At 39.6% G+C, this 23,241-nt stretch overlaps 1 protein-coding gene across 1 annotated transcript; it reads left to right on the top strand.

Moving 5' to 3' along the window:
• The first annotated feature begins 2,444 nt into the window (after positions 1-2,444).
• C6H6orf58 (chromosome 6 C6orf58 homolog) lies at positions 2,445-14,009 on the top strand. Its single transcript, XM_030490877.1, has 6 exons — positions 2,445-3,003; positions 6,127-6,213; positions 9,436-9,620; positions 10,798-10,931; positions 11,296-11,534; positions 13,560-14,009. The coding sequence occupies exons 1-6, from the start codon at positions 2,583-2,585 to the stop codon at positions 13,745-13,747; spliced, it is 1,254 nt and encodes a 417-aa protein (XP_030346737.1). The 5' UTR covers positions 2,445-2,582; the 3' UTR covers positions 13,748-14,009.
• The last annotated feature ends 9,232 nt before the right edge of the window (positions 14,010-23,241 follow it).

Here is a 23,241-nt window from a genome sequence, read left to right as displayed (position 1 = left end):
CTCTTGAAGCTTGACAATAATTACATATCAGACCTGAATTTACCATCTGTCACTATCTACAGTCTTTTCCAGGACTTGCTTCTGCTACAATGCGTGTAAGAGCACAGTCCTACTGAGAAACTTGTAGAGTACTTATTAAGAGTGGTGAATAGATCAGTGATGCTGTCATTACCAATAATCTTCCTTAATATTTCACTTATTTAAAATGTTGACATCCCTGAAGGGATGCTATGACTCAAGACCTGGCACCAATACCACTCAAGTCCAGTTAATGTCACATGAATACTCCCCTCACTCCACTCAGGGCAGCAAACCGGCAGGACTGGATTCCAAGCTGGAAACTCCAGCGCAGAGGTTTCTCAAAGGAGAGCTGTTGTCCTTAAAGTCTTACAAAAACTTCAGCAACTTAGTTGCTCTCACAGATAAGTGGGGAAATGGTGTAAGAGCTACAAAATGAATTATAATATTTTGCAGGAAGAATATTTTTATTTCATTAATTTAAAAATTATTCCTGACTCTTTGAAGATTAACATGGTTGTTGAAGCTCTGTTACCATAATACAGCAAAAGCTCAAACTTAAAAAAGTGAAGGAATTCAGCAGAGTCTGTCTAGTAGGTGTGTTCTTGGTTTATGATTTTTCACTACATGTAATTTACTACACGTAATCTGCCATGAGGATGTAAATATGTGGTATCTCTGTGAAAAATGAAGATGTTTGTTCACATCTCTCTACCTTAGGCACCTAAAGTGAAATCACTCATGTAATACAAATGACTGGTATCCCTCAGCAGGAGAATTCAAACTCTGCTCCTTGACTATAGCAAGGCAGAGAGAGTTTAGACTCACAAATTGGACACTTCTCCCAGTGATGGTAAAAACAACCCCCACTGTAACTCGCTCCTTCACATTTCCAACTAACATTTCTGAACTAGTGCAATTATGACATATGTGCCATTTAAATCATAGAATCACAGTTTCCTCCATATATCTTGCAACCTAGTTAATGCTTTTCAGCATCCTGCTTTTCAGGTGAGCTTTGATGCCCATTACCTCAATTAGAACCTAATACATAGATATATATATATAAAAAAAAATGTTCGATATACATATTAAAAAACCATCACAGTTCTTGGCATTTATCCTTAGGATTATTTTATACAATGTCTTCTTTCAAGAAAAAACAAGTACATTTGAAAACATTTCTAAAATTATTATATAAAAGTAGGAAAACCAATATTGATTTTATTTAATCGAAAGTATTTTTATATGTCTAAATCTAAACTTGTAATTTCAACTCCCTCTGAAGTCAGTCAAGAGAAATACATCTCTCAGTGGTGTATTTAAATGTGTTACATTCTCTGCTTTGCCTGTTGAGGGAATCTACATAGATAAGTTAATGTTTAAATATCCACAGTTAGGTTAGATAAATCCAATCCATAGAAACTCAACGAAAGAACAAGTTGATTATTTCAAACCTCTGTGAGGCATCATGATTAGGAAAAGTGATCTCAGATCTGTGCTAATCTCTGTTGAACACTGATTGTTTTTCAAAAGCCTTTGGGTTTCTTTATCAGTAGGGGAGCCAAAAATAAAAAGTAACGATTGAAAAATAATGCTGTTTGCTAGAAAATCTCCTAAATAAATAGAGAAAATGGAAAAAGTTTGAATTAAACTGATGCATTTCTTTTAAATTTACCGTCGAAAGTTTTCAGCCAGCTTTGACTTGCTCTCATCCAGGGTTGAAGGTACTTTAGGGACACAAAGCCCAACCAGAACTCACGGAATTACTTCAAAGAAAATGGGCATCTGCAATTTTTCTCATGCAAAAGAAAGGCTACAGAGATAACAAATGATGTGTTTGTTTGCCGGCGCTCTTTGGTAACCCTTGCTTATCTGAGAAAAGGCAGCTGAAGATTATAAACAAGTAAGTGAGGTGAAGGTACCTGGACAGTTTAATTTTTGTTGGATTGTAGTCAGACACCGATTTTATCAGTGGAGGAGTGTATTCTCTTTGGAGTCTACAGGATCATGGAGCTCCAGTAGCAGGCTTTAGGTCTTTATAACAACCATTTCCACACAAGGCAAACAAACACTAAAAATACAGCTAGCCAGGTGCTGCACAGCCTGCAACCGGGCTGGTTTGGCTACTTCCAATGCTTTCATGACCTGAAGGCTGCAGGCAGTTGTCCTAAGGCCAAATGACAAAGGTGCTAACGGCAGTGACTGCTTTATCACTGCTGCTCCTTCATCAGTGCCTGGAGCTATCATCAGGGCGCCTATCTCAGCCCTAACCTAACCCTGCCTGTGTCTGGCAGGGGTGAGCTCTGTGGCACTGCTGTCCCCGGAAGGACAAATAATGTGACAAATACGGTGTAATCAGTACTGTAGCATGTTGGCTTTTTGGGAGGTTGGGAGGGTGGGTATACGTGGTGGCCAGCAGAGATTTGGATGTTTTCTCGTCAGACTGATCCCTCTTAAACATCTGTTGCTGCTCCCCAGATCCCACAGGGAGGACATAGCATTACTCAGAGCTTGCCAATCTGGCAGCTCCACGTCAGGGTCACTGGAAAGAGGGAAGGGAGATGGAGAACTCTGCGCCTGAGTCACTGTTTTTTGCCCAGCCCTCACCTTTCATGATAAAAACCCTGCAGCCACAAACGCCTCGGTCACACACCTTCACAATGTGGTCCTACTTTGGCATACCTGCTCTTCTTACAGTGACTATTACCCTGAGTCCAGTGACTGCCGCAGCGTGGAGTGAAAAAGATGCTACCGGAGAAGACATCTATCCCCCTCTGTGGAACCTCGCCCCTGAAAACCTGTTGGATTTCTTAGTAAAGGACAACAAAATTGTTATCAACGCTTGGAACTATCAAGAACGACTGGGATTGTATAAGAGCTTGCTAAACTCTTCAGCCAAATATTTTACTGCCTTTGGATACCAAAATTTTGGCAATATTCTCTGGGGATTACCATTGCAGCATGGGTGGCAATTTCGTACAGGTATGAGTTATGCCCTTTAGCTGCTGGAGCAGCAAAGTGTTTACCAGACCCACTTTGGGCCGTTCTTTCCAAGGTTTCTGCCTTGCAAGTCCAGTACAACCTCAGATGGTGTAAATTTTAACATACTGAGCTAAGCTGCTAATTTGAAAAAGAAATCCTGAATGAAGGGAACACCCTTCTCTTCTTGAGCAATAACTATTAAACACTATTAAATGTGTATTGCTATACATAGTACCGGTCAGAATTCAGAAGACGTGTGGTTTAGATGGAGAATATTCTAGTTAGCTGGAAATCCCAGTTGCCTCAGTTTATAGTAGGTATATTTCAGGGTCTGCACTCTGCAGTGCTGTTCTTAAATTGCTAACTAATAGGCTTTTTTGTTGTTGTTGTTGATGTTACGATCTTCTGTTCGTGGTTTGAGTTTCATTTTTAATACTCATTTCATTTCTAATTCTCCCTGGGAGAATTTGTTTCAATTTGCCCTTTTTGATCACTTCAGGAGTAACCTCATTATTTTCTAAATATATTTTTTACAAAAAATGAAAGTTTGTTCTGTTTGTTGGGGGGAGGGGAGGTATTGGCTCATCCCCCAAAAGCTGTTTGTTATCTGAGCAGCCATTCTTTTTTGCTTGTTGGCCATGCCAAGGAAGCAGGCACAGAAACGCATGTGAAAGGTCCCTCAAGGCTAAGAATGCATGATCTTATTGAAAGGTTTATGAGAGAACATGTTCTTTCACAAGCTGCTTCACACGCAGGAGACAGTGAAGCTTCCTTTCAAAGCCAGAGTTGTCTTCCCTTGTTCTAGCAACCAGGAGATGTGGAAAGAAAGGAAGAAGAGTCAGTGACGTTTTCAGGAACTTGTGCCTGGTGGTAACAAGGCCTAAGCAAATGCAGCTCTCTGCCCGTTGTTTTCTGTAGTGGCTGTCATCTGTAGATTCACAAGGTGGTGGTTTGGCTGAAGCTGTATGTTTGGAAGAAGACAGAGGTGCTGCAGCTGATGGTGAAGGAAGGCTGCCAGCATTTATTCACACCTAATAGAAAATCAGTTGCTAAGTCAAAATGAGGAAAAGGAGGTAAAGTAAGCAAAATCCTAGCAGACAACTAGCTGAAAAACAGCAGCAAGAATTTGGTTGGAGTTTAGGCAAGCTGTTTCCTCTTTCCGTTCTTTATGTATAGGAAGAGAAGATAAAGAGAATGGCTGGTGCAGCAGAAAAGTTGACCCAATGTGTGGCAGAGGCAAAGATGACTGGAAGCAGAAGCTATGCTTGAGTGGTGACCTGCTGGAAAGGATCTAGTTGTGTAGTGTGGCCTCATCCACAAAGGGAAGATGTGTCTGGTTGCAGTGACAGCTGCCAAATAGAGTTGAGGGACATGGTACATGAGAGGAAGATTTACACCTGCGCGCAGACAGGTAAAGACCTACCGTCACCTGCCAAAGAGCCATAGGGCTGGTCCTTAGACAAGGGGATATATTTTTGAAATTACATGATCAGAAGGTTAAAAAAATAGTAGAAGGTGAAATATCACATGGCTGAAAGAGTTTTACAGTAAAAAATGTGATAAGTAGAAGGATAAATGGATAAGGGGGAAAGAAAGACAGAATTTTGGTGCATACAGTAGTGAGGTTAACAACTGGCTAAACCTAATCCAGATAGGCAGCTGGGCTAGATTAGTAAGGAATGACTGAAGCATTTATATATTGGCATAATAAGCTTGGGTAAACAAAAGCAGATCCTCGAAAAGAGGTGCAAGACAACAGATGCTTGAAAATACTAAAAAAATTGTTGAATTAACAGTTCTGTCTGGTCATGTTATGTTGCTGAGAAAATATTTTTATGGATATGATTGTATATAAACCATCAAGAGCAAGTGACGCTGCTACTTAATAAGAATGGTAGAAAGATATGCAATAATCTACTCGTGGACATAAAGTTTAATCAGTAATTTGGCTAAATTTTCTGTAGAGACAATGATGTTGAGACAGCATGGTTGATAGGAATGAGATTTTGGAAATAGAAATTGTCACTTGGGAGACAGAGCTAACCTGAGAGTCCTGCCTACACAGAATGAAGAAACTGGATAGTTTCTACCCCCACTTGAAAGAGTTGACATATAGAAGTACAAATCCAGGAGCACTGGATTTAAGAACTTTAAAAGAGACCCAGGTGGTATTCTATGTCCAAAGAGCAGGAAAGCTAAGCAATGCAAACATTCCTGAAATCATCATGTGCGTGTTTAAAGAATGTAATGAGGTTTACTTCTAAACTGACAGAAATGAGGCTGTCATTATTCAGCTGACTCGTCAGAGAGTAAGTGCTCTGCAGGGCAGAGATGAGGAGCTTCTGGAATAGTTCAAGTCATTGGACCTGACCATGGCAATTTCATGTCATACACTTAAATATGAGTCAGATTTCCTGACTCACTCCTTACCACATAATGTACATGTACATGATGATTTCAGGAATTAAGTTGTTTCTCTGTGCCACGTGCTTAAAGTGAAATATGCTTTACATGCTGTCATGAAGAATTGTGAAATGTCTTGCATGTTTGCTACAGCCCAGGTGCTTGAAAACCTTCCTAATCAGACACAACAACATTTGCATGCTTAGCTTCACAGTAAGGCCGTGTTTGTATGCATCATTAAACTGGAGGGATTCCATATCACACAACCCAATTAGATGAGACGATTACTAGCACATTTAATTTGTGCTCTTCTGCTCATTAAGCAGCTCTCCTACACTAGCAGCCCTGCATCTATGGAAAAAGAAACATCAGCTATGCATGTGTTTATGTCTGTATGTGCATGTATATTTATATCTCCAGAAAAATATCACTGTGATGTCCTACTTTCAGACAGTTCCATAAATTCTCAGAATACATTTACACTGAGGAATAAATCAAACTGTAAAACACAACCAAATTACTATGCACTGCATGAAGTATTGACTGAGAAATGCAACTACTCTACCAACAGTAGTTTATGAGGCAAAACAACAGTAATTGTTCTGTGTCTCTGAGCAAAATTCTGCATTCTCTGCCTCTGTATATTTTTTTTCATCACAGTGGGATTTCTTGTGTGAAAAAGATTGAGAAGTATTTGGTGTGTTATTTCATTTGATTCAGGCAGATTAGCAGATCCTTCCAATGTGACTTCCTGTGGCTATGAAGATGGAGACCTCCTGTGTATATCTGTAAGAAGCTGGTGGTCCTGTAAGTATAAGCTATTACACTGTTCTTCTTCAAAATATGATTAGTGTCTGAGAAGGCAGTCTAGAATCTTTCTTCCCCTTAGGCTTCTGTATTACAAAATAATTTTAGTGCTACTTAATTCTCCATCGAAAACTTGCAGCAAGTGTGAGTAAATGAAAATTAATTGACTTTGATAACTCATTTGGGGAGGGAAAAAATTGTGAATTTGCAGCTTTAAATAGAATAACACTGCAAAAATGCATGTAAAAATGTGTAAGAAACATCATGACAGGTATTTGTATTTGTAGACATTTGTAGAAATTAGAGTTTTCAATTACTCCAGAGCAGATTTGTTCAGTTCAGATGCTAGTACTTCCAATTAAAACTTAGTGTGAGAATGTCAAGCAGGAATCTTTGCGATTCTTATGTTACCCTCAGTAATACAAATCTGACAGGACTTTTCTGCCTTCGGTTGCATTTTCACAACTTCACTGTGGTCAGGAGGCTACAGAGAATGAAATAAAGGGAGACTTTGTGCCCATGATAGCCAAATAACTTAATTATCTTCATTACACTGACTTTTATCCAACAGCCTTTCAAGTATTCAGCTAAAACTTAGTTGGTACTTTGACGTGGTGTACACAAGTTATTAGGCAATTTCTATTCACTTTAATATTGGCTTTGAAGTTCCAGAAGGTCAAAAATCTGTTAAATTCTTTTCATTATTCCAGTAAGTAGCAACAAACTGAACACAGTTACAGAGAGAAGCATAAAAATCTGAGTTTCCAGTGCCAATGCCCCAGACATTTTTGGCGTTTTCTTCAGTACGTCTGAAAATACACATCCTGATAATTCAGTCTTCCCCAAAATTGAAACATCAGAAATACTTGGATACTTTTGATAATTCAAGCCTTTCATATATCGGGATCAAGTTAATACATGGTTTCTTTTAACCTGAGAGACACAAGAATTTCATTTGTAAAAATGTGTAATGGAAGAATGGGTCTATCCATTACACCCAAGCAAATTTCCATTGCAGGAAGCAGTGCCATCTTAGTGATGGTGGTATAAAATTTGGAACCACCTTTGCACTAGGCAGTGCAGAGAAAAGGCAAAGTGAAAAACTCTACTGATGGACCAGCTGTGAGCTAACTCAGCTATATTTGCTGTTGGTATCACTCCTGGTAGATGTGGCAGAACATCATGTCCTCCTATGGGGCATAAAGTTAGGTCCACTGCCAGGATCATGGGAGAAATAATAGTGTGTGAGACAAGGTTTTTTAACCAGGTTTTTGCATAGAAAGGAAAAAACTCCACTTATATCTAATTCTAGCTAAGAGCTTTGCAGAAAAGGAAAGGAAGGAATCTGGAATGCCACATGCAGCTCAAGCATATCCATTTGTTGTTGCACAGGGCAGCCCAGTGAATAACACTTGTAGCACCAGTAGAAAAAGCACTGATACTACAGCGCTCTCTGTCTCAAGCGCAAGAACATGCGCAGCCTGTTTCCTTCTGGTATTTTTAGAGCCAGTGTCTGTATGGAAACAGATTCCTCAAACAAAAATGGATAGCTAGATTTCCATAGAGTTTCCATAGAGAGAAAAAGGGATTTCTTTTCTGAGCCCATGCAAAAACATAAACCACTTTTATACTTTCTCATATGATTAATGAAATTTAATTAATTTTCCCACATAAATCGAAGAACATATCCTAATGAGGCCAAATAAAATCTTCCAAACAATGTTTTTGTTTCCATTTTTCAAAAGATGAACAAACACATTATTACAAAAAAAACCCCAAAAATCCCTTTTTCTCTGATCTGAGTCAAAGTCAATATTTTTAGAGACTTTTTTCCTGAAACTGGAACTGTAACTCTTTTAGAAAGTTTGTCTTCTATTTTAAAATAAATTGTACTGACAGATAGGGTAGGGAGACGAAAGACACCACCAATGTATGGATTACAATCACTGCAATAAAATGACAGAAAATTTCTGTTTGTTTTTTTGTTTTTAAGGAGGTAAAAGACCTTGAAAGCCCTCCAGTTTAAATATCCCTTTCCTTCTTTGGAAGGAAAAGCCATACATTCTTTTTCCTGTAGTACATTTTACCTCCATCACTCTGTCCCTTGCTTCCTCAGCTTCCTTGCTGTCTTGTCACAAGTCACCCTTTCCACCCGACCTGCTAGCAGGTTTTAGCAAACAGCTCTGTCCCTTTCCTGACACACAAGCACTTTGTTGTAGAGAACCTTTGAATGAAGCTTCTGCCTGTGAGCTAGCAATTCAATGTACGTATCTTCAAGTAAACAAAGTCATAAGCATAGAGTAAATTAAATATGTAAATTTTAAATAAAACCAAAGCTCACTGTGATACTCACTCCAACTTCAGTTTCCCGTCTCTGTGGCTGGCTAGCAGTAGGTGCTCGATGGGAAGGCATCCCATGCAGTGACAAGTAACAAGGGATATTGCATAGACCTGTGCAAGCAGGGGACCTTCCTGGAAGAGAAACCATTACCTTTACTTTTTTGGTGCTTGCATTTCTGCTGTTCGCTTACTTCTAAATACTGCACATTTATTTGATACCAATTTTGCTGCCTCTAGAAAATGTGTAAACTCAGCCTTGATTTACCTTGCTGCAGTAGGAACATGCAAAAAGTCTTTCAGACTGCACAGAAATCTCTCTCACTGTTCCAAGGACGTAAGTGGTTTCAGCTGACCTTCAGGGCCCTTTCTGGCCCGAGTACTCATATGAAGCCAGGAATGAGCTTAAACCAGAAACTCACATTTAGTACATCCCAAGGTGTATGAGACACTCCCTGCTTGAGAACGTCAGTCCTTTTTGCCTGGTATAATATTTAGTATAGACCTCTCCTGCACTGTTTCCTGCCTGCCCTCTCAGTTACCCAAGCAGGCACAAATGTGTAATATATGCAAACCCACTTACAGGAATGTAAGTACTTTCTGAGGTGAAATCAAGGTTTCAACACTTCTCATGGAAATACTGAACAAGAAGCTCGTGCAAGGCTATTAAAGGACAGTATATAGATGAACATTACAAAAAATACTTAAATCAATACAGATATCATCATTAGTGTATTTCAGTACATATGTCCTACTGTTGAACACAGCTGTATCAGTGGCAATTTGAAACCATTGCATTTGGTATGGGAGAGTGTTTCTTTTTCTACACAGGAATTTTTCATTTGCTCGAGGTTAACACCTCCTCCTTTTTAATTACCGTTACAGGTATGAATTACTACCTGGCTGTCATACCCTTTCTGGGGGCAGTGGAAGCTGGACTTTTTGGGCAGCAGCAGTATGAGATTGAAATATTGCCGCCAGAGGAGCGAAGAGATGATTTCTGTTATAGTGTTGCTGACTGCTGGTCTCGCATTCCCGATCTCATGAACGCCTGGAAGGCCTATTTTGAAGTAAGTAATTTTACTTTGGTGGTTTGGGTTTGGGGTTTTTTTTCATATTTTCTGGGAAATTATACCAGAATGTTACCTTTAAAAACTATTATTGCTGTTATTTGTAAGATTCAGAGAGCTTAGTTTGCTTTCAGTAACAGCTTGCTATAAAAGTAACAAGCAGGAAAAACGAAAAGCATAACATAAAGTGATTTAGAGATAAGAAAGCCAGTTTTTTTCACAGGTTATGGATTTTTTCCTTTCTTTAAGATAATTCTGTGCTTTGGACATTGTCCCAAGAGACTGTTTTGTTAACAGCTATATTTGTATTCTTCCTATAGTTCTTATATTAGTAATGCAAAATAAGCATGCAAGGTAGAACATTACTCTTGAGAAATGGCCTTACATTGGATTTATAGGGTTCATTTATTCTTTTGAATATCTAAAAAACATGAAAATGCTGAAACTTCATTCAGAAGGACACATTTATGTAAGTAGATATTTTCTTTCCTCCTCATTCAGCTATTCCCAAATCCCGAAGATGACAATATTTCTTAATTTGTAGATTCAATAACTATTTTTACAGATAGACTTCTATATTCAACATTTTTGTTAGCAGTCAAATAATTTATAATGAGAAAATTTAAACCCTAAGTCCCTCTTGGGAACTGTGAGTGAAGGTAGAGGTTCTAGGAGCAAGATTTGATTTGTTTTCTTAAGATTAATTTTCCTGAGCAGTATGTTTCAGAAGTTATTATAAAAGATCTACTCCTCAAATAGCCATAATGATAACCATTAAGGATCATTGTCTTATTTTCCAAAAATCTTCAGAAAGTTGTGGCCAAAAGAGCATAAACAAGTTTTCAAGGAATCCAATACTTCAGCACAGAAACTTCCATGGCACTCAGATACAAAAGTCCACTGAATTATCATGACAAAGTACCTAAATTATGTGGATAAAACCCTCACTCTGTTGAAGTCAAAGAATAGCAACTCCCCATTGACTTCATCTTCATCCATATTAATCACCTATGTCTCTATGTCAGACAGTCATTTACAAAGCAGCACAACCTTACTACTCAAAAGCAATTTCCCTTAGTTTGCAAACTTACTATTTTGTGAGGCATGTGTGTAAGTCTAAAAAATTAATTTGGTTTAAACCTCCCCTATGTTTCTCTGCCTTTTTTCATCCCTGCAGTATCTGTTATCTACAGAACACACAGCCACGAGCCCTGCAACCTTCTCCTCCTTCAAACTGGATGATGCCCTCTGTCTCATGTGGAGGGCACATGTTGCCTCCATTGCTTATGCACAGCCCAAGTTCCACGACAGGTATGGGGATGAGAGAGGTGGCCAAGGGGGATCTTCCTACCTGCATGCCTCTTTGGAAGGATAGTATCCCAACAAAGTCCACATGAGCTTTCTTGCTTTAGGCCTCTACTCTTTAGGCTCTGCTCTCCCTTCTGCTCCCTTAAAGCATGAGAGGACCAGCGAGAGATGGCTGCTCGGGATGTGATGGGTGGGCAAGCTGTGGGCTTAAAATGAGATGCTGATTCTTCTCTGGGAGCCAGGGCCCAAGTCAGGAGCTGTATTTAGTTTGGGCAGAGGCAGCGATGCCAGGATAAATTAGGCATTTAATTTATGTTCTACAGGGCATGTCAATTATCTGTTACACTTTTATTTTGATCTCTTTCAGCTTAAAATACCTCTCTGATCCAGAAGCAAATTTTGGTGAACACTGGGCTAATGCTGTAGATTTCATTGCAGCCACACACTTCTCTACAGATTTACTGACCACAAACAACTTCCAGGTTTTCCTGCCCCAGAGGATGCTTGTTGTAGGGGATGTCATCCCATTCATTAGTGACTTCAGTCCACAGCAAAACAGAGTCCTGCTTTCACTGAGTGTTCTTTACAAAATAAACAAAGCAACAGGTATGAGCCCAACCTACAAATGTTTGTATTGCATAGATATTTAATAACTCATTCTCTCTTTCTATACCTTTCTCCATATGAACACAGTGATTTTTTATATAAAATAGTATAAACACTTTTATATAAGCTTTTATATAAAGTCAGTATAAACTGACTTTTTACTGTTAGAGACTAACAGTAAAACAGTACAGCTGAAAATACAACTGTAAGTAAACAACACACTGGAGAACAAATGCAATATTGACGATATGCAGTGAGGATTTCACACGAGACAAATGCATCATTTGTTGGAACAGATGATCTCACTTTTTTTCTCCAGTTTTTATAGGGACTTTAAACCACAAATACTTTAGCTTTGTGTTTCACCAGCTAAATCTGAAACCATTAAAGCTGTAAATGAAGCTATTACATCAGTTGGGGTCATTAAAAAAAAAAAAAATGGGCAAAAGATCAAGAACAACACTTTGTGTGCCCACAAATGTTCTTGTTTTGTCTTTTGGTTTCGCCTCAGTATTTGGTTTAACAGAGAATATAATCTGTCCCAGCAAAACTGCATCTTTAGGCAATGCCTGCTTCATCACGTTCGCTAAAACAAGTTGTGCATCACCATCCAGCGGTGAGACGCAGAATTACATTCTTCTTAGGTTTCAGTTCATTCGTATGTATTGCTGCGTTGGATATTTCTGTTCGTCATTTGTGGAGAGAAGTTACTTAGAATCTTTAAATGAAAATACAATATAAAAATACACTGGAAAACTAGTTTCCGGAGCTATGGCGATTTTATTTTTTTTTCCCCCCCTTTTTTTTTTCTATTTTTTGTGATTCTCTTTTTCTGCCCATACATTCCAGTGAAAATTCTCTCACTATTGTAGCCGAAAAGCCATATGATGAAGTTATTCAGTGTTACAAAAGAGCATCCTCACATCACAGAGTGCTACCCTCACACCTTCCACAGCAGAGGGTCTCGGTACCTCTTAGGAGGGGACCCTATCCAACCCAGTGTGAGATTTGATTTCATAATTCAGAGTTTGATTGCCCTTTATTTTCCTTTAGCTGCCTCTGCCAGTCCAGCTGGCATCTGTACTGTGATAGTTCTGTGCTGTCTCTAAAGTTTCCTAACCCTTGGACAGCAAAAAGCTTTAATTTTTATGCTTTTCCCCTCACTGATATGTGAAAGCAGGACAGCAGATGCCTTGTTACTCAAGACCTTTACTGCTGTCCTCACCTTTCCAGCAGTCCTCCTGCAGTCCTACTAGGAGAGAGGGCTGTTTGCTGCCTTCTCATCTTAGCTCCTCACCTCCCCAATGCAACACTGTACAAATTCAGTTCTTCGCTACTGTCAGTTTTATACAAAAGCATGCTTTGCAGAAGAATAAACTCCTCTTGGTTTTCTAATAGACTGCTTTTTTGGGGTTTTTTTCCCCTAAGAAAGATTCCCTCTGTGGGTTCTTTATCCCCCATAAAAATCAGCATTGAGAAGAGTGGGAAGCAGGCAAACTGGTGCTAATGCTGGACTGGTTATGCATACTTCCTAGACAGCCACTGCTTATTGCTTGTATGAAAGCATTAGGATCACTTGTTTCTTTAGCTTCAGGGCTTAGCTGGCAGAAAGTGCAAATTCTTGGCTGTTTTAGAGTAAAAACAAAGATGTGCTTGACTATTACTACCAGGCTACTGCTTCATAAGCCTTGAAGCTATGTGCAGTTGCAGACCAAGACCTTAACATGCGTCTTCAATCATTTTGACTTGCAACACTGGTGACAAGAGAACAAGCCCAGTTGTCTGTCAATACAAAGGATCCTGAGCTTAATAAATGGCCTGTGTCTCCCTACACATTTGTGGGCAATTATTACCCCATTGGCACGCTCCATCTTTGTCTGCATTTCACTATCCGCAGGAGAGCGGTGGGTGTTTGTTGCTGGACGAATACCCACATCCACCACTCTCCTGGTTTCATCCTTTGTGTATGTGAGCTGCGTGTGTGCCGTGTTAATTTGACAATGTCATGTTGTGTTTCTTTTCAAGGAGGATTGCTGCTGAGTCTCTGGCAAAAGGCTATGTCTACTGAAGAAGGAAGAAAAATGGGCCAAAAACTCATTGCAGGCATGGCTTCAAGCCAGAAGTTTGACCCCCTGGGAATATATAATGATTTGAAAAGAGCTGATTTGACAGCACCCAGTTTCTTGAGAAAAAGCAGTTCCAACATTGAGTGATTTAATCTTTTAGCAGATATGTGTCTGGTAATCCGGCATTGGTAATTTCTTACAGCAGAATTTCCTGAGTAGCCATGTGTGCACCTCTCTCATATTGAATCAGTATTTTTGTCCTTAATTTTCCTAATTAGCTCATTTGTTTAACTCAATTCTTTATAAATAAAAGGCCTCACAGAAAATCTTATTTTATTGTTTTTTTCAACTTTATAAATAATGTATCATTATTGGAGACAAAAGTAAATAAAGGCAAATTATATTCTGTTTCCGACTGGGTTTTTCCCTGTATACAGGAATCCTGCCAGATATGTAATTACTCAAGTCCTTGAGGGTCTAACAGATGATCATCAGAAACTTTTCTTTGAAGTTCTAATCCAAAACCAACGCCTCGACTGTTTTCCACCGAAGTTATTATTTTGCAGACCAGCAGCAATCAAATTTGAAGCTTTCAGTCTTTTCAGATTAAATACTGCAGTACAGACAGATTCCCTCAGTATGCTGCTTTGCAACAAGTGCGTGCCTCATGGAGTGCTGTGGAGCCAGTCCTGGAGTAAATGGGCTTATTCTCTGGCAGCTCTTACATGATTCTAGTATTTGATTAATTTCACTTACCTCAAGGAAACATTGATCTATCAATTTATTTATGCAATTATGTAGTCTGTATAGCCACAAGTTGCTTTTCCATTCCCTCATGTCTAGCCCTTCTTGTTGCAGTGTGTCATACATTAGATTTGATTACTGAGGAAGAGATGCATTTGTACTGTTTGCGCTCCGAGCCCTTGGCACACTCAAACCCAAGTGCTAATCCTAGTCTTCTGTGTTGGGAATTAATTAGAATAACCTGGCATTCAGAGGTTGTTGGGAAGTGGGACAGGGGTCCTGCAGGCAGACAGGGGTTGAAGTTTTTTTAGGAAATCTGCTGACTTGGATCCTCTATCCTTATGAAAACTTCCCCTAGAGAGCAGACATGGCTGGAGCTCCCTTTCATTGATGGAGAGCTGGGGATGGGCACTGCCTGCTGCATCCTATCAGACTATAGCCTATACTGCAGCACAGTTAAAAATAACATAAGCCTTAGGTTCGTAAGTCAAAACAAGGGAAAGCAGCATTGCTTTTCCACCATTTTAGGGCTGCCCCACATTTTTGGTTGCACCTAGCATCTCAGTTGGTAACTCTGTCCCACACCCTCTCTCAGAAGGAGAAAAGCATGCACCACTCACTCTTCTGCTGGAGCACAGAGTTCTGTGCATTCCCATACCACATTTCCTTTGTAGCCACTGTAGCAATAGCCTTTCTGACACATGTACAGCAGCCAGAAGTTTTCCACGGACTTTAGGGTGAGATTTGGACTTTTCCCCCAGTGCCAGAGTATCTGAGAGAAGCTCTCACAGCCCCAGTGGCAGACAAGCAAGGGCCCTTCCATCAGGGCCCCTCTGGAAGGCACCTTCTGAGGCTGCCCTTCAGAGCCCAGACAGCAGGAGAAACACCAGCTCCTCAGGAGTCTCCACACTTCCTGAATTATTAGCCACATACCAAGTAAATGAAATAAAAGAAAATTATTTGTGTCTTTCCCTGCCACCTTCCCAGTTTGATTGGTTCTTTCACTCCAAACTTGCACCATACTTGCACTGGAAATTAAGAAATAATTACTAACACATTGAGCAGTTAAACATTGTTCTGTCCTTTAACGTCCCAGGAAAAAGGTTTTAATTATTCACTGTCATTTTATGGATAAACTCTTAATGTACCATCATTAGCTAATAATTTTCAAAGGAAATACATTAATGAGGTCTAAGAAAATGTGGGAGTTTTTACCTTAATTACCTGGTTCATAGATCAGAGTAATTAGATTCCAACAGACTTTAGGTATAATGTAAAAGTAATTACCACAGCTGCCAGCTGTTAAAATATTAAGTTAGTTGTGTTCCAGAAAAGTTTGGAAAAAATTTTTTAGCTTTTCTGTGGATAAATTCATCTAAGGTGCATTTTGAGAAAACAAAAAGAGCCATCAATACAAACAGGAAAACAATTTATAAACTGCTTCACTTGAAGGGATACTTGTAAAACACATTTTTAAAAAGCAAATATCTCTTTACCTGGATTTATGACAACATTAGGCAATACTTTAGTATTTTGAAAAAGAACCATCTTTCTTATTGCATCATCAAACACTCCTATATTTGAGACACTTTGTCCTAATCCAGCAGGCCAACCAGCCAGGCAAAGGCTTTAGAAATCAGCCAGCAATTGCACTTCGGAGGTTGAGGCACATATAGAAGTTTATACAAAACAGAGATGGTGGATTCTTACAAGTAGAACAAAACCAGACATCTTGAAACAGAATAGATGAATCCTAGGAAGAAAGCGTAGGTATCAGAAAAAAAGCAGAGAGAAAAGTATCAACAGAAGGCTGACTGGAGCAAGAGCAGCAGCAGCAAGGCAAACGCAGGCAAATCCCTCCAGCAGCTGGCAGTCTGCACTTAGATCAGAGCAGCGCAGTTTAGCAGTTCCAGAGAGTCGTAAATGTCCTAGAAAAAGTCCTAGAAAATACAAAAACCCAAGACAAGAGAGAGAAGCAGCTCATCAAAGACGTGTGGTAATGCAAAGCACAGCATACAGGTGCATCAAAACAAGGAGGGAGGAAAATAAGAACAGAAAAAAACCCAAACCAAACAACAACAAACCAACCTGCCACTAATACATAATGTAGAAGCAAGAAAATGGTTTCTCTTTGGAGACTATCAGTTCTCATGTGGTGTCAAGTTGTTGAAAGTTAACATGGTACAGGTGCATCAAAGTGAAAAAAGCTAGGAAAAGACTTGGGCAGTCTTAGGAGAGGTATGAATAGTGGCATATGCATTAGGTGAAGAGATAGTAAGAATAAACAGTGGCCTCTTATTGGGACAAGTGTGGTAGATAAGCATTTGTTTGACATGTATTTAAACAAAAGAGCTTTTGACATTTAAAGAAGAATGCAGGAAGAAGATTCTTCTTATCTTCCCAGGCACAAAGGCTGGATATATAAAAAATATGCATGTTGATCATCCAAACAGAAAATGCCATCTCACTAAGAGCTTAGGCACACATGGAGTGCTGCAGAAGCAGCTGCTCCTGAGCAGGCCTTCAGTGAGAACACAGTGGAAATACTTCTTAGCATTAAAAGAGATAAGCCTTTAAGCTAACAAGCCTGTGCAAAAGCTTATGCCAATCTTTTGCAAAGCAAATATCTCATTATTTAAATACACTTGTATTCTCTTCAGGCATAGTGATCGTGGTCTGTGTTCAGCTGAAAATGGCTTTCTCCTCTCAAATGCAGTCTTCTCGAGCCTTAATGTCTGCGAATGATAACCAGATTCCTCAAGGATAGTGATGACATTATAGCTTTGTCAAACATGTATTAGCAAATAGTACAAAATCACTCTGGTCATCTGTATGGCATAAGAGAATCACAATACTTATTAAGTCTTAAACATCAACCTTTTACTAGGATACTACTTCATGCCTCCTTCCTCCCCTCTGCTTTCTGCAGCAAGACTGGATGTTCTTTCCTCGCAGCACAGCACCATGATCTCTCTTTCATGCCAAGAACCTAACGCAAATGCCACTGCCTCTCTGCATCATGTAAACTTAACAGCCACGCTAGTTCTCATTTCCGTGATAGGATCCGATGTTGGCACATGTGCCTAAGGAAAAGATACCAGAGACATCTCTGCTACTAATATATTTACAAGGTTCATGAAATCTGCCACCTTTACTCAGATGAATAATACTCATTGAACTCAAGGAGGCTGAATACACAAGACAGGATTGTTGCACATGACAAGGGTGACAGATCCAGAGTTCTTATGTGACAGGATCTACTCTATCCATTCAGCTGGGATAGAGTTAATTTTCTTCCTAGTGGCTGGTGCAGTGCTGTATTTTGGCTTTGGTCTGAGAACAGTGCTGATAACCCACCAATGTTTTAGCTGTTGCTAAGTAGCACTTACCCTGATCAAAGACTTTTCAATCTCTCGCATTTTGCCAGTGAGGAGGGGCATGAGAAGCTGGGAGGAAGCAGAGACAGGACACCTGACCCAAACTAGCCACAGCCGTATTCCATACTAGAGCATTTCATGCCAAGTATATAAACTGGGGGGATTTACCTGGAAGGGATTGGATCACTGCTCAGGTCAGGCTGGGCATCGGTCAGCAGATGGTGAGCAATTGTATTGTGCATCACTTGAGGTTTTTTGGGGGGTGGGGTTATTCCTCCCTCTCTTTCTATTTTACTTCCTATTGTTGTTGATATTGTATTATTACATTCTACTTTTATTTCAATTATTAAATTGTTCTTATCTCATGGGCTTTTACCTTTCTTCTGATTCTCCTTCCCATCCCACTGCATGGGGTGGAGGAGTGAGCAAGTGGCTGCATGGTACATAGTTGCTGGTTGGACTTAAACCATAACAGCAAAGAAGAGAGATTGCTTCTTTGGAAGCATTTTAAAGGCAAGAAATTATAAAAACAGACTATAAGTCTTGGTTTTGTTAACAGACTAGAACCCATATACTTTGGGAACGTCTGAAAGAAGCTTAAGATTTGTTGGGAAAGTAACTGTTGGAAAAGTAACTGCATCCCATCCTATTCACACCCATCCTAACACTTCGAGCAGCTAATGAGCACCTTGTTTTTTCTAGGCTCTCTCAGCATCTCCTTGTATTTCAGATGCTCCGAGTCCTCACTGCCCTTTGTTGGACTCACTCCAGTATGTCCACACCTGGGGGTCCCAGAACTGGATACAATAGTGCGGATGTGGCCTCTTCAGTGCTGAGCAGACAGAAGGAGTCACATCCCTCAAGCTGATGGCACTGTTCTGCCAGTGCAGCCCAGAAGGCTTTCCTCTCCTTTCTAGCTGCAGAAGTCAGGCTTCTGGTACTTTAGTGAAGGAAAATTGTGGTAGTAACCTGTCATATTTTTCAGCCATCCAGCAAAGGACAACATAACATTCAGTAGACAAAAAAGTCAGTAAAATACACAACAAATTTCTTTTATTCAAATACCAGACTGCATTTGCTGGTGTAACAAATAGGGCTGTTTTGAGCTGCTATAGAGATAAAAACAGATTTTAGTGAAAAAAGCTTAAAATGTATTTCAAATACCCACAAGTGATGTGTCAGCCAGCTACAAGTTTTGTACACACCTGCAAGCCTCTATATTAACTACTGATATGCAAAACGCTGTACGCTACATATGCATGGAATCAAAGCACTCCGAGTGATATTCTTAATATTTAAATTGTAACTGATTTTAATGAGCATGAACATTTATCTTGAATAAATTAATTTGAGACAATATTGAGAAATTCTAAATTAATTAGTGAAAATTATTCAGTAGAATTTTAACAGGCAAATCTGAAGACACTGTACTGTCTGCTTGAAAAGACTTTAAAGTATATTAAGGCATTTTTGTGTTTGCTTTTTAACTCCTCGGTAGGACTAAAAATGTGGTGTGTCTAGGCTTTCTAAATACTTTCCCTTTCTCCACCCCTCTGTCTGGGCTTTCTGGATATGCCACTCTGATCAAGCTGCTGTTGAGTATGGAAACTTTTGGCACATCAACTGTGTATTTACACATCAGTTCTCAATAGTTTCCTCTGAGTCAAAGTACTGCCAGAGGGATATGTGTTTGCCCTAGATCCAATCCTTCTAGAAACACAGCACTCACTATGCATGCGCTGCCCAGATCTTGTTCTTATATGCTGTAAATGTTGGGTATCAGACTGGCTCTGCCAGAATATGAGGCCTAAGTCCTGTGCCACCCAAAGATGTTAAGCACATTCTACCTGTGCAGCTCGTGTGACTGCACACAGTGACCCCAGATAGGAATACGGCAGCTGTAATATCAGCACAAATACTACTCTTTCAGCTCCAGATTCTGTCCTTCCTTTCCGGCTGCATTTTCAACAAATTGCTGAACATAATAGCAGAATAAACAGATCTAGTGTGATTCTAGATAATTTAAGCTGTGCAAGGGGTTATGGAGATGGCAGTGCTATCTAATTTAGGCACTCGTAGGCCTTCTGAGTAACACTTCCCTCTGGTAGGAGTGGCATTGCTTTACAAGGTGAATTACTTGTTGGGTAACAGTACAACTTGTGCAATAAAGCATTGCTCATTGTCTGAAAGAGTGACAGAATACGGCTGTTTCCAATTCTGAGCCTTAAACTGAAGCATATGAGACTGCCAAAGAAATGGATGCTCACCTTAGACAACCTTCATTCCCCTTTCTACTGTTCCCTTCTCCAAAAAACAAAGGAAACAAGCAAGCAGCTGTTTCAGTAATAGATGTTCATTTTGCATATGCCCTACAGGGGTTCAGAAAATCCACTGGAATTTCAGGTGCAATAAGAATGAAAGATTGGACTTGGCATCATTATCTGAATTCATGAATAAATATGTACAGAGGAACTTTGTCCCTTCAAGGGGTCATGAGACATTATCTGGTTTGACTTCTTATTTAGGACAAGTAAGCAGTTTAGTTTCTCAGGGGATTATTATAGTTAAATTACAGCCTCATATGCTCTTCATGAGACAAGAAGGACACTTTCCTGAACAGCTTTTTCTTTGAGTTGAGGTCGATCTTAATGTGTGAAGGACACAGCTTACTATTTGTTTCCAGTTAATTTCAGAATTGTTTTACTTCAGATGTCTCTGAAAACAAACAAAACAAAATGACAGGGTAAAACAGGAAATCTTTACATTTCGATTTAAAAATTACACAGAGAATGCAAGTGAACAAGCTCTTGAGTCAACTGGCTGATAGTTAGGGCTTGTCTGTGCTGTAAAATGGTTTGTCAGTATAATTATACCAGCATTCCCAAGACTACAGCAAAAATAAAGCTAATGTATGACTCCATCACAGCTATGCAGCAATTTTGTCTAAGTGTGTGAAACTCATACCAGTAAATTTTCCTTTTACTAGTATAGCTTATGCAGTTTAGGGAAATATTTGACCTATATGGGGTGAAAGAGCTCATTGAGTCAGTGTAAGCTGTGACTACAGCAAAAAGTTTTTGTGGTGTTTCTCCAGTGTCACTATGCCCATGATGCCTGTGTGGTACTGCTGGTCTGGCAAACGGGGGAGAAGAGATAGCCCCCTCTTGGAGGGTGGCTTCCAATGGGTGTGCCCTGGGGCTGGGATAACCAGGATGTAGGCTTGGAGGGAAGTTAATTAATAATTAATATTTAATGGCAATATGCTAGCATGCTGAGACTTCACCACCGGACTCTGTTCTCAGCTCTGCCACACTACAAAAATGCAGGTTTTAACCTGCCCTCTAGGGGAATGGCAAGACCTGTTCATATAGGAAGAACATCTAGATAATCATGGTCACCTGGTAGTCTTCCCTGCGCTTAGGATCTCTGAACCTAGAAGTGCTTTGAGACAGACTGCTTGAAGTCCTGCCTATGTCAAAGCTAAGAATCGAATTGCAGCTCCCAGAGTAGCACACTATTTATTTGCTCCCTCTTGGCTCCTCCTTCCCTCTGTAATCACCATTGATTGCACCCTGGGAAAAAAGCTTCAGTTTGCACTTGGGTAAAGTGCAGTAGAAAAATTACCTAACAGTGAAAATTAGCAAAGTAGGTGATGCTCCAAATCGGCATTGAAAACTGCTTAACAGGAGAGGGACTTTCAAAAGTGCTGAGAACATACAACTCCAGTCATGGATTTGTGTTTCTCGCTCCAATATCTCCAAGGCTACAAAGTTTGCCTCAGTCTTTCAGCCAGAGACAAGCAGAGCTATGAAAGAAACAGCCAGCTTAAAGGGTCAGTGGCATGAAAGCTCCAGAGAAATGTCTTTGAAAAACAAAAGGACTAATGAAGATGAGGTGGGGTTAGAAAGGTTGGTTTTCATTCGTAACACTCTCTCTAGCTTTCAGTTATGCAGGAACCTACATCCCAACACAGCCAAGATAAAAAAAGAAAAAAAAAAAAATATTTGTACCTCAATCTGTTTCATGCAATTACTTAAAAAAATGGTACACATTGAAAATAGAGAAAACTGCTTTGTCCAAACAAAACCACCTCAGCTATTGAGTTCATGACAAGAGGAAACACAGCTGTGAAGGTTTTTCATTCCCTACTGCATTTCTCTCTCTTTTCTACTTTTTCTTTTTTTGCTCCTCTTTAATAAACTATCCATTCTTAGTAAGGTGAGACTATTCCTTTTCAAGTATTTGTGTGAAGTTCAAGTCCAGAAAGCAATGCCCTGAAACAGCCTGACACCAGTACTCGTTTTCAGCTCTCCAAGTGGCTGGACCATGCTGTTTCTGCCTTTTTTCATCCGTGAGGTTACAAGGAGCTATGAACACTGGAGACAGAAGCTGCTTTCTTTGGTTTTGCTGTTGTTTTTTGTTGCTGTTGCTTCTGCTGCATGCCTCCATCTCCTTTTTGTTTGCAGGGACATGGGCTGAGACATTATGGCAGCACCAGAGCTATTCCAGGCCATTGCAATGAACCTTCTCTCTCCCATTTTTCTCACACCCAAGAAAAACCACTGTTGACATCTTTAATGCCTTCTAAAAGACTGCAAAACTGAGGGCATTCCTCATTAGAAAAAAAAATCCCCCCTCCTCAACAACTCTTGGCAATGAAAGGAAATAAACTTCAGTTGCTAAAAGAAAGCCACACCATTTAAATGCTTTCAGAGGGTTGTTTGGTTTTTTTTTTTCTTACTTTCTCTTGAATCTTTAATGAAAGGCTAAAATATGTTAATGGTGGTTGTTGCTATAGCAAGCTCAGGCATCTGTAGGGAAGTCCCTGGTTTAATTGCTCGTTGTTCTGCAGTGATGAGGTCATGTTAACATCATTGACCCTTGGGCACATTTATTCTATCAAAATTAACATAGCAATGACCCGAGGCAATCTCTGTTCTTTCTTTCTTCCTCCTGCTTAGGATGAGGACTAGCCATTACTAATATCATTCTGGCCTGCTTTGGTGCTGATTGTGGAAAGATTTTTTTGGGGCACTGGTGAAACACTACAAATAATACTGATTTTCTCAAAGTACACCTGACTGTTGAACTTTACTTCTGTATTTCATTAAAACAATTTTTTCCCTTAATGACTCTATTTAAAAGTAACTTGGATCAATAGTTTTAATTTTAATACATCATATGTATCAAATAATTAAAAGTGGGTATTTATAAAAAAGCATAAATGTCCAGAGGAAAGGAGGGACCATGGGTGGGAAATGGTTGACTGGTGGATTCTTGAGGTAGAACTAACATGATCAGATGTTAGGCATTTAGCATAGGTGCAAGACACAACATGTTTGTTCCTTGCTTGTCTGTAAGTAAGCCTAAAAGAGCTAATTTGGTTATTTTTTAACAGTCCTTTTAGCCAGCTGCGTAGCATACATGCTCAAAACCTGAGTTTTTAAGTTCCATCAATCATTTTGCCTGGCTAGATAATTTATAGGGCTTTTTCCCACATTAAAGGTTAATTTCATATGC

Source organism: Strigops habroptila, chromosome 6 (assembly GCF_004027225.2).
Source record: "Strigops habroptila isolate Jane chromosome 6, bStrHab1.2.pri, whole genome shotgun sequence".
Taxonomy (NCBI): domain Eukaryota; kingdom Metazoa; phylum Chordata; class Aves; order Psittaciformes; family Psittacidae; genus Strigops; species Strigops habroptila.
This window is presented reverse-complemented; position numbering and strand designations above follow the sequence as displayed.

Coding starts and splice junctions, on each gene's coding strand:
- C6H6orf58 (XM_030490877.1), top strand. CDS start 2,583: ATGGAGAACTCTGCGCCTGAGTCACTGTTTTTTGCCCAGCCCTCACCT. Junction 3,004..6,126: donor TGGGTGGCAATTTCGTACAG/GTATGAGTTATG, acceptor CATTTGATTCAG/GCAGATTAGCAGATCCTTCC. Junction 9,621..10,797: donor CCTGGAAGGCCTATTTTGAA/GTAAGTAATTTT, acceptor TCATCCCTGCAG/TATCTGTTATCTACAGAACA.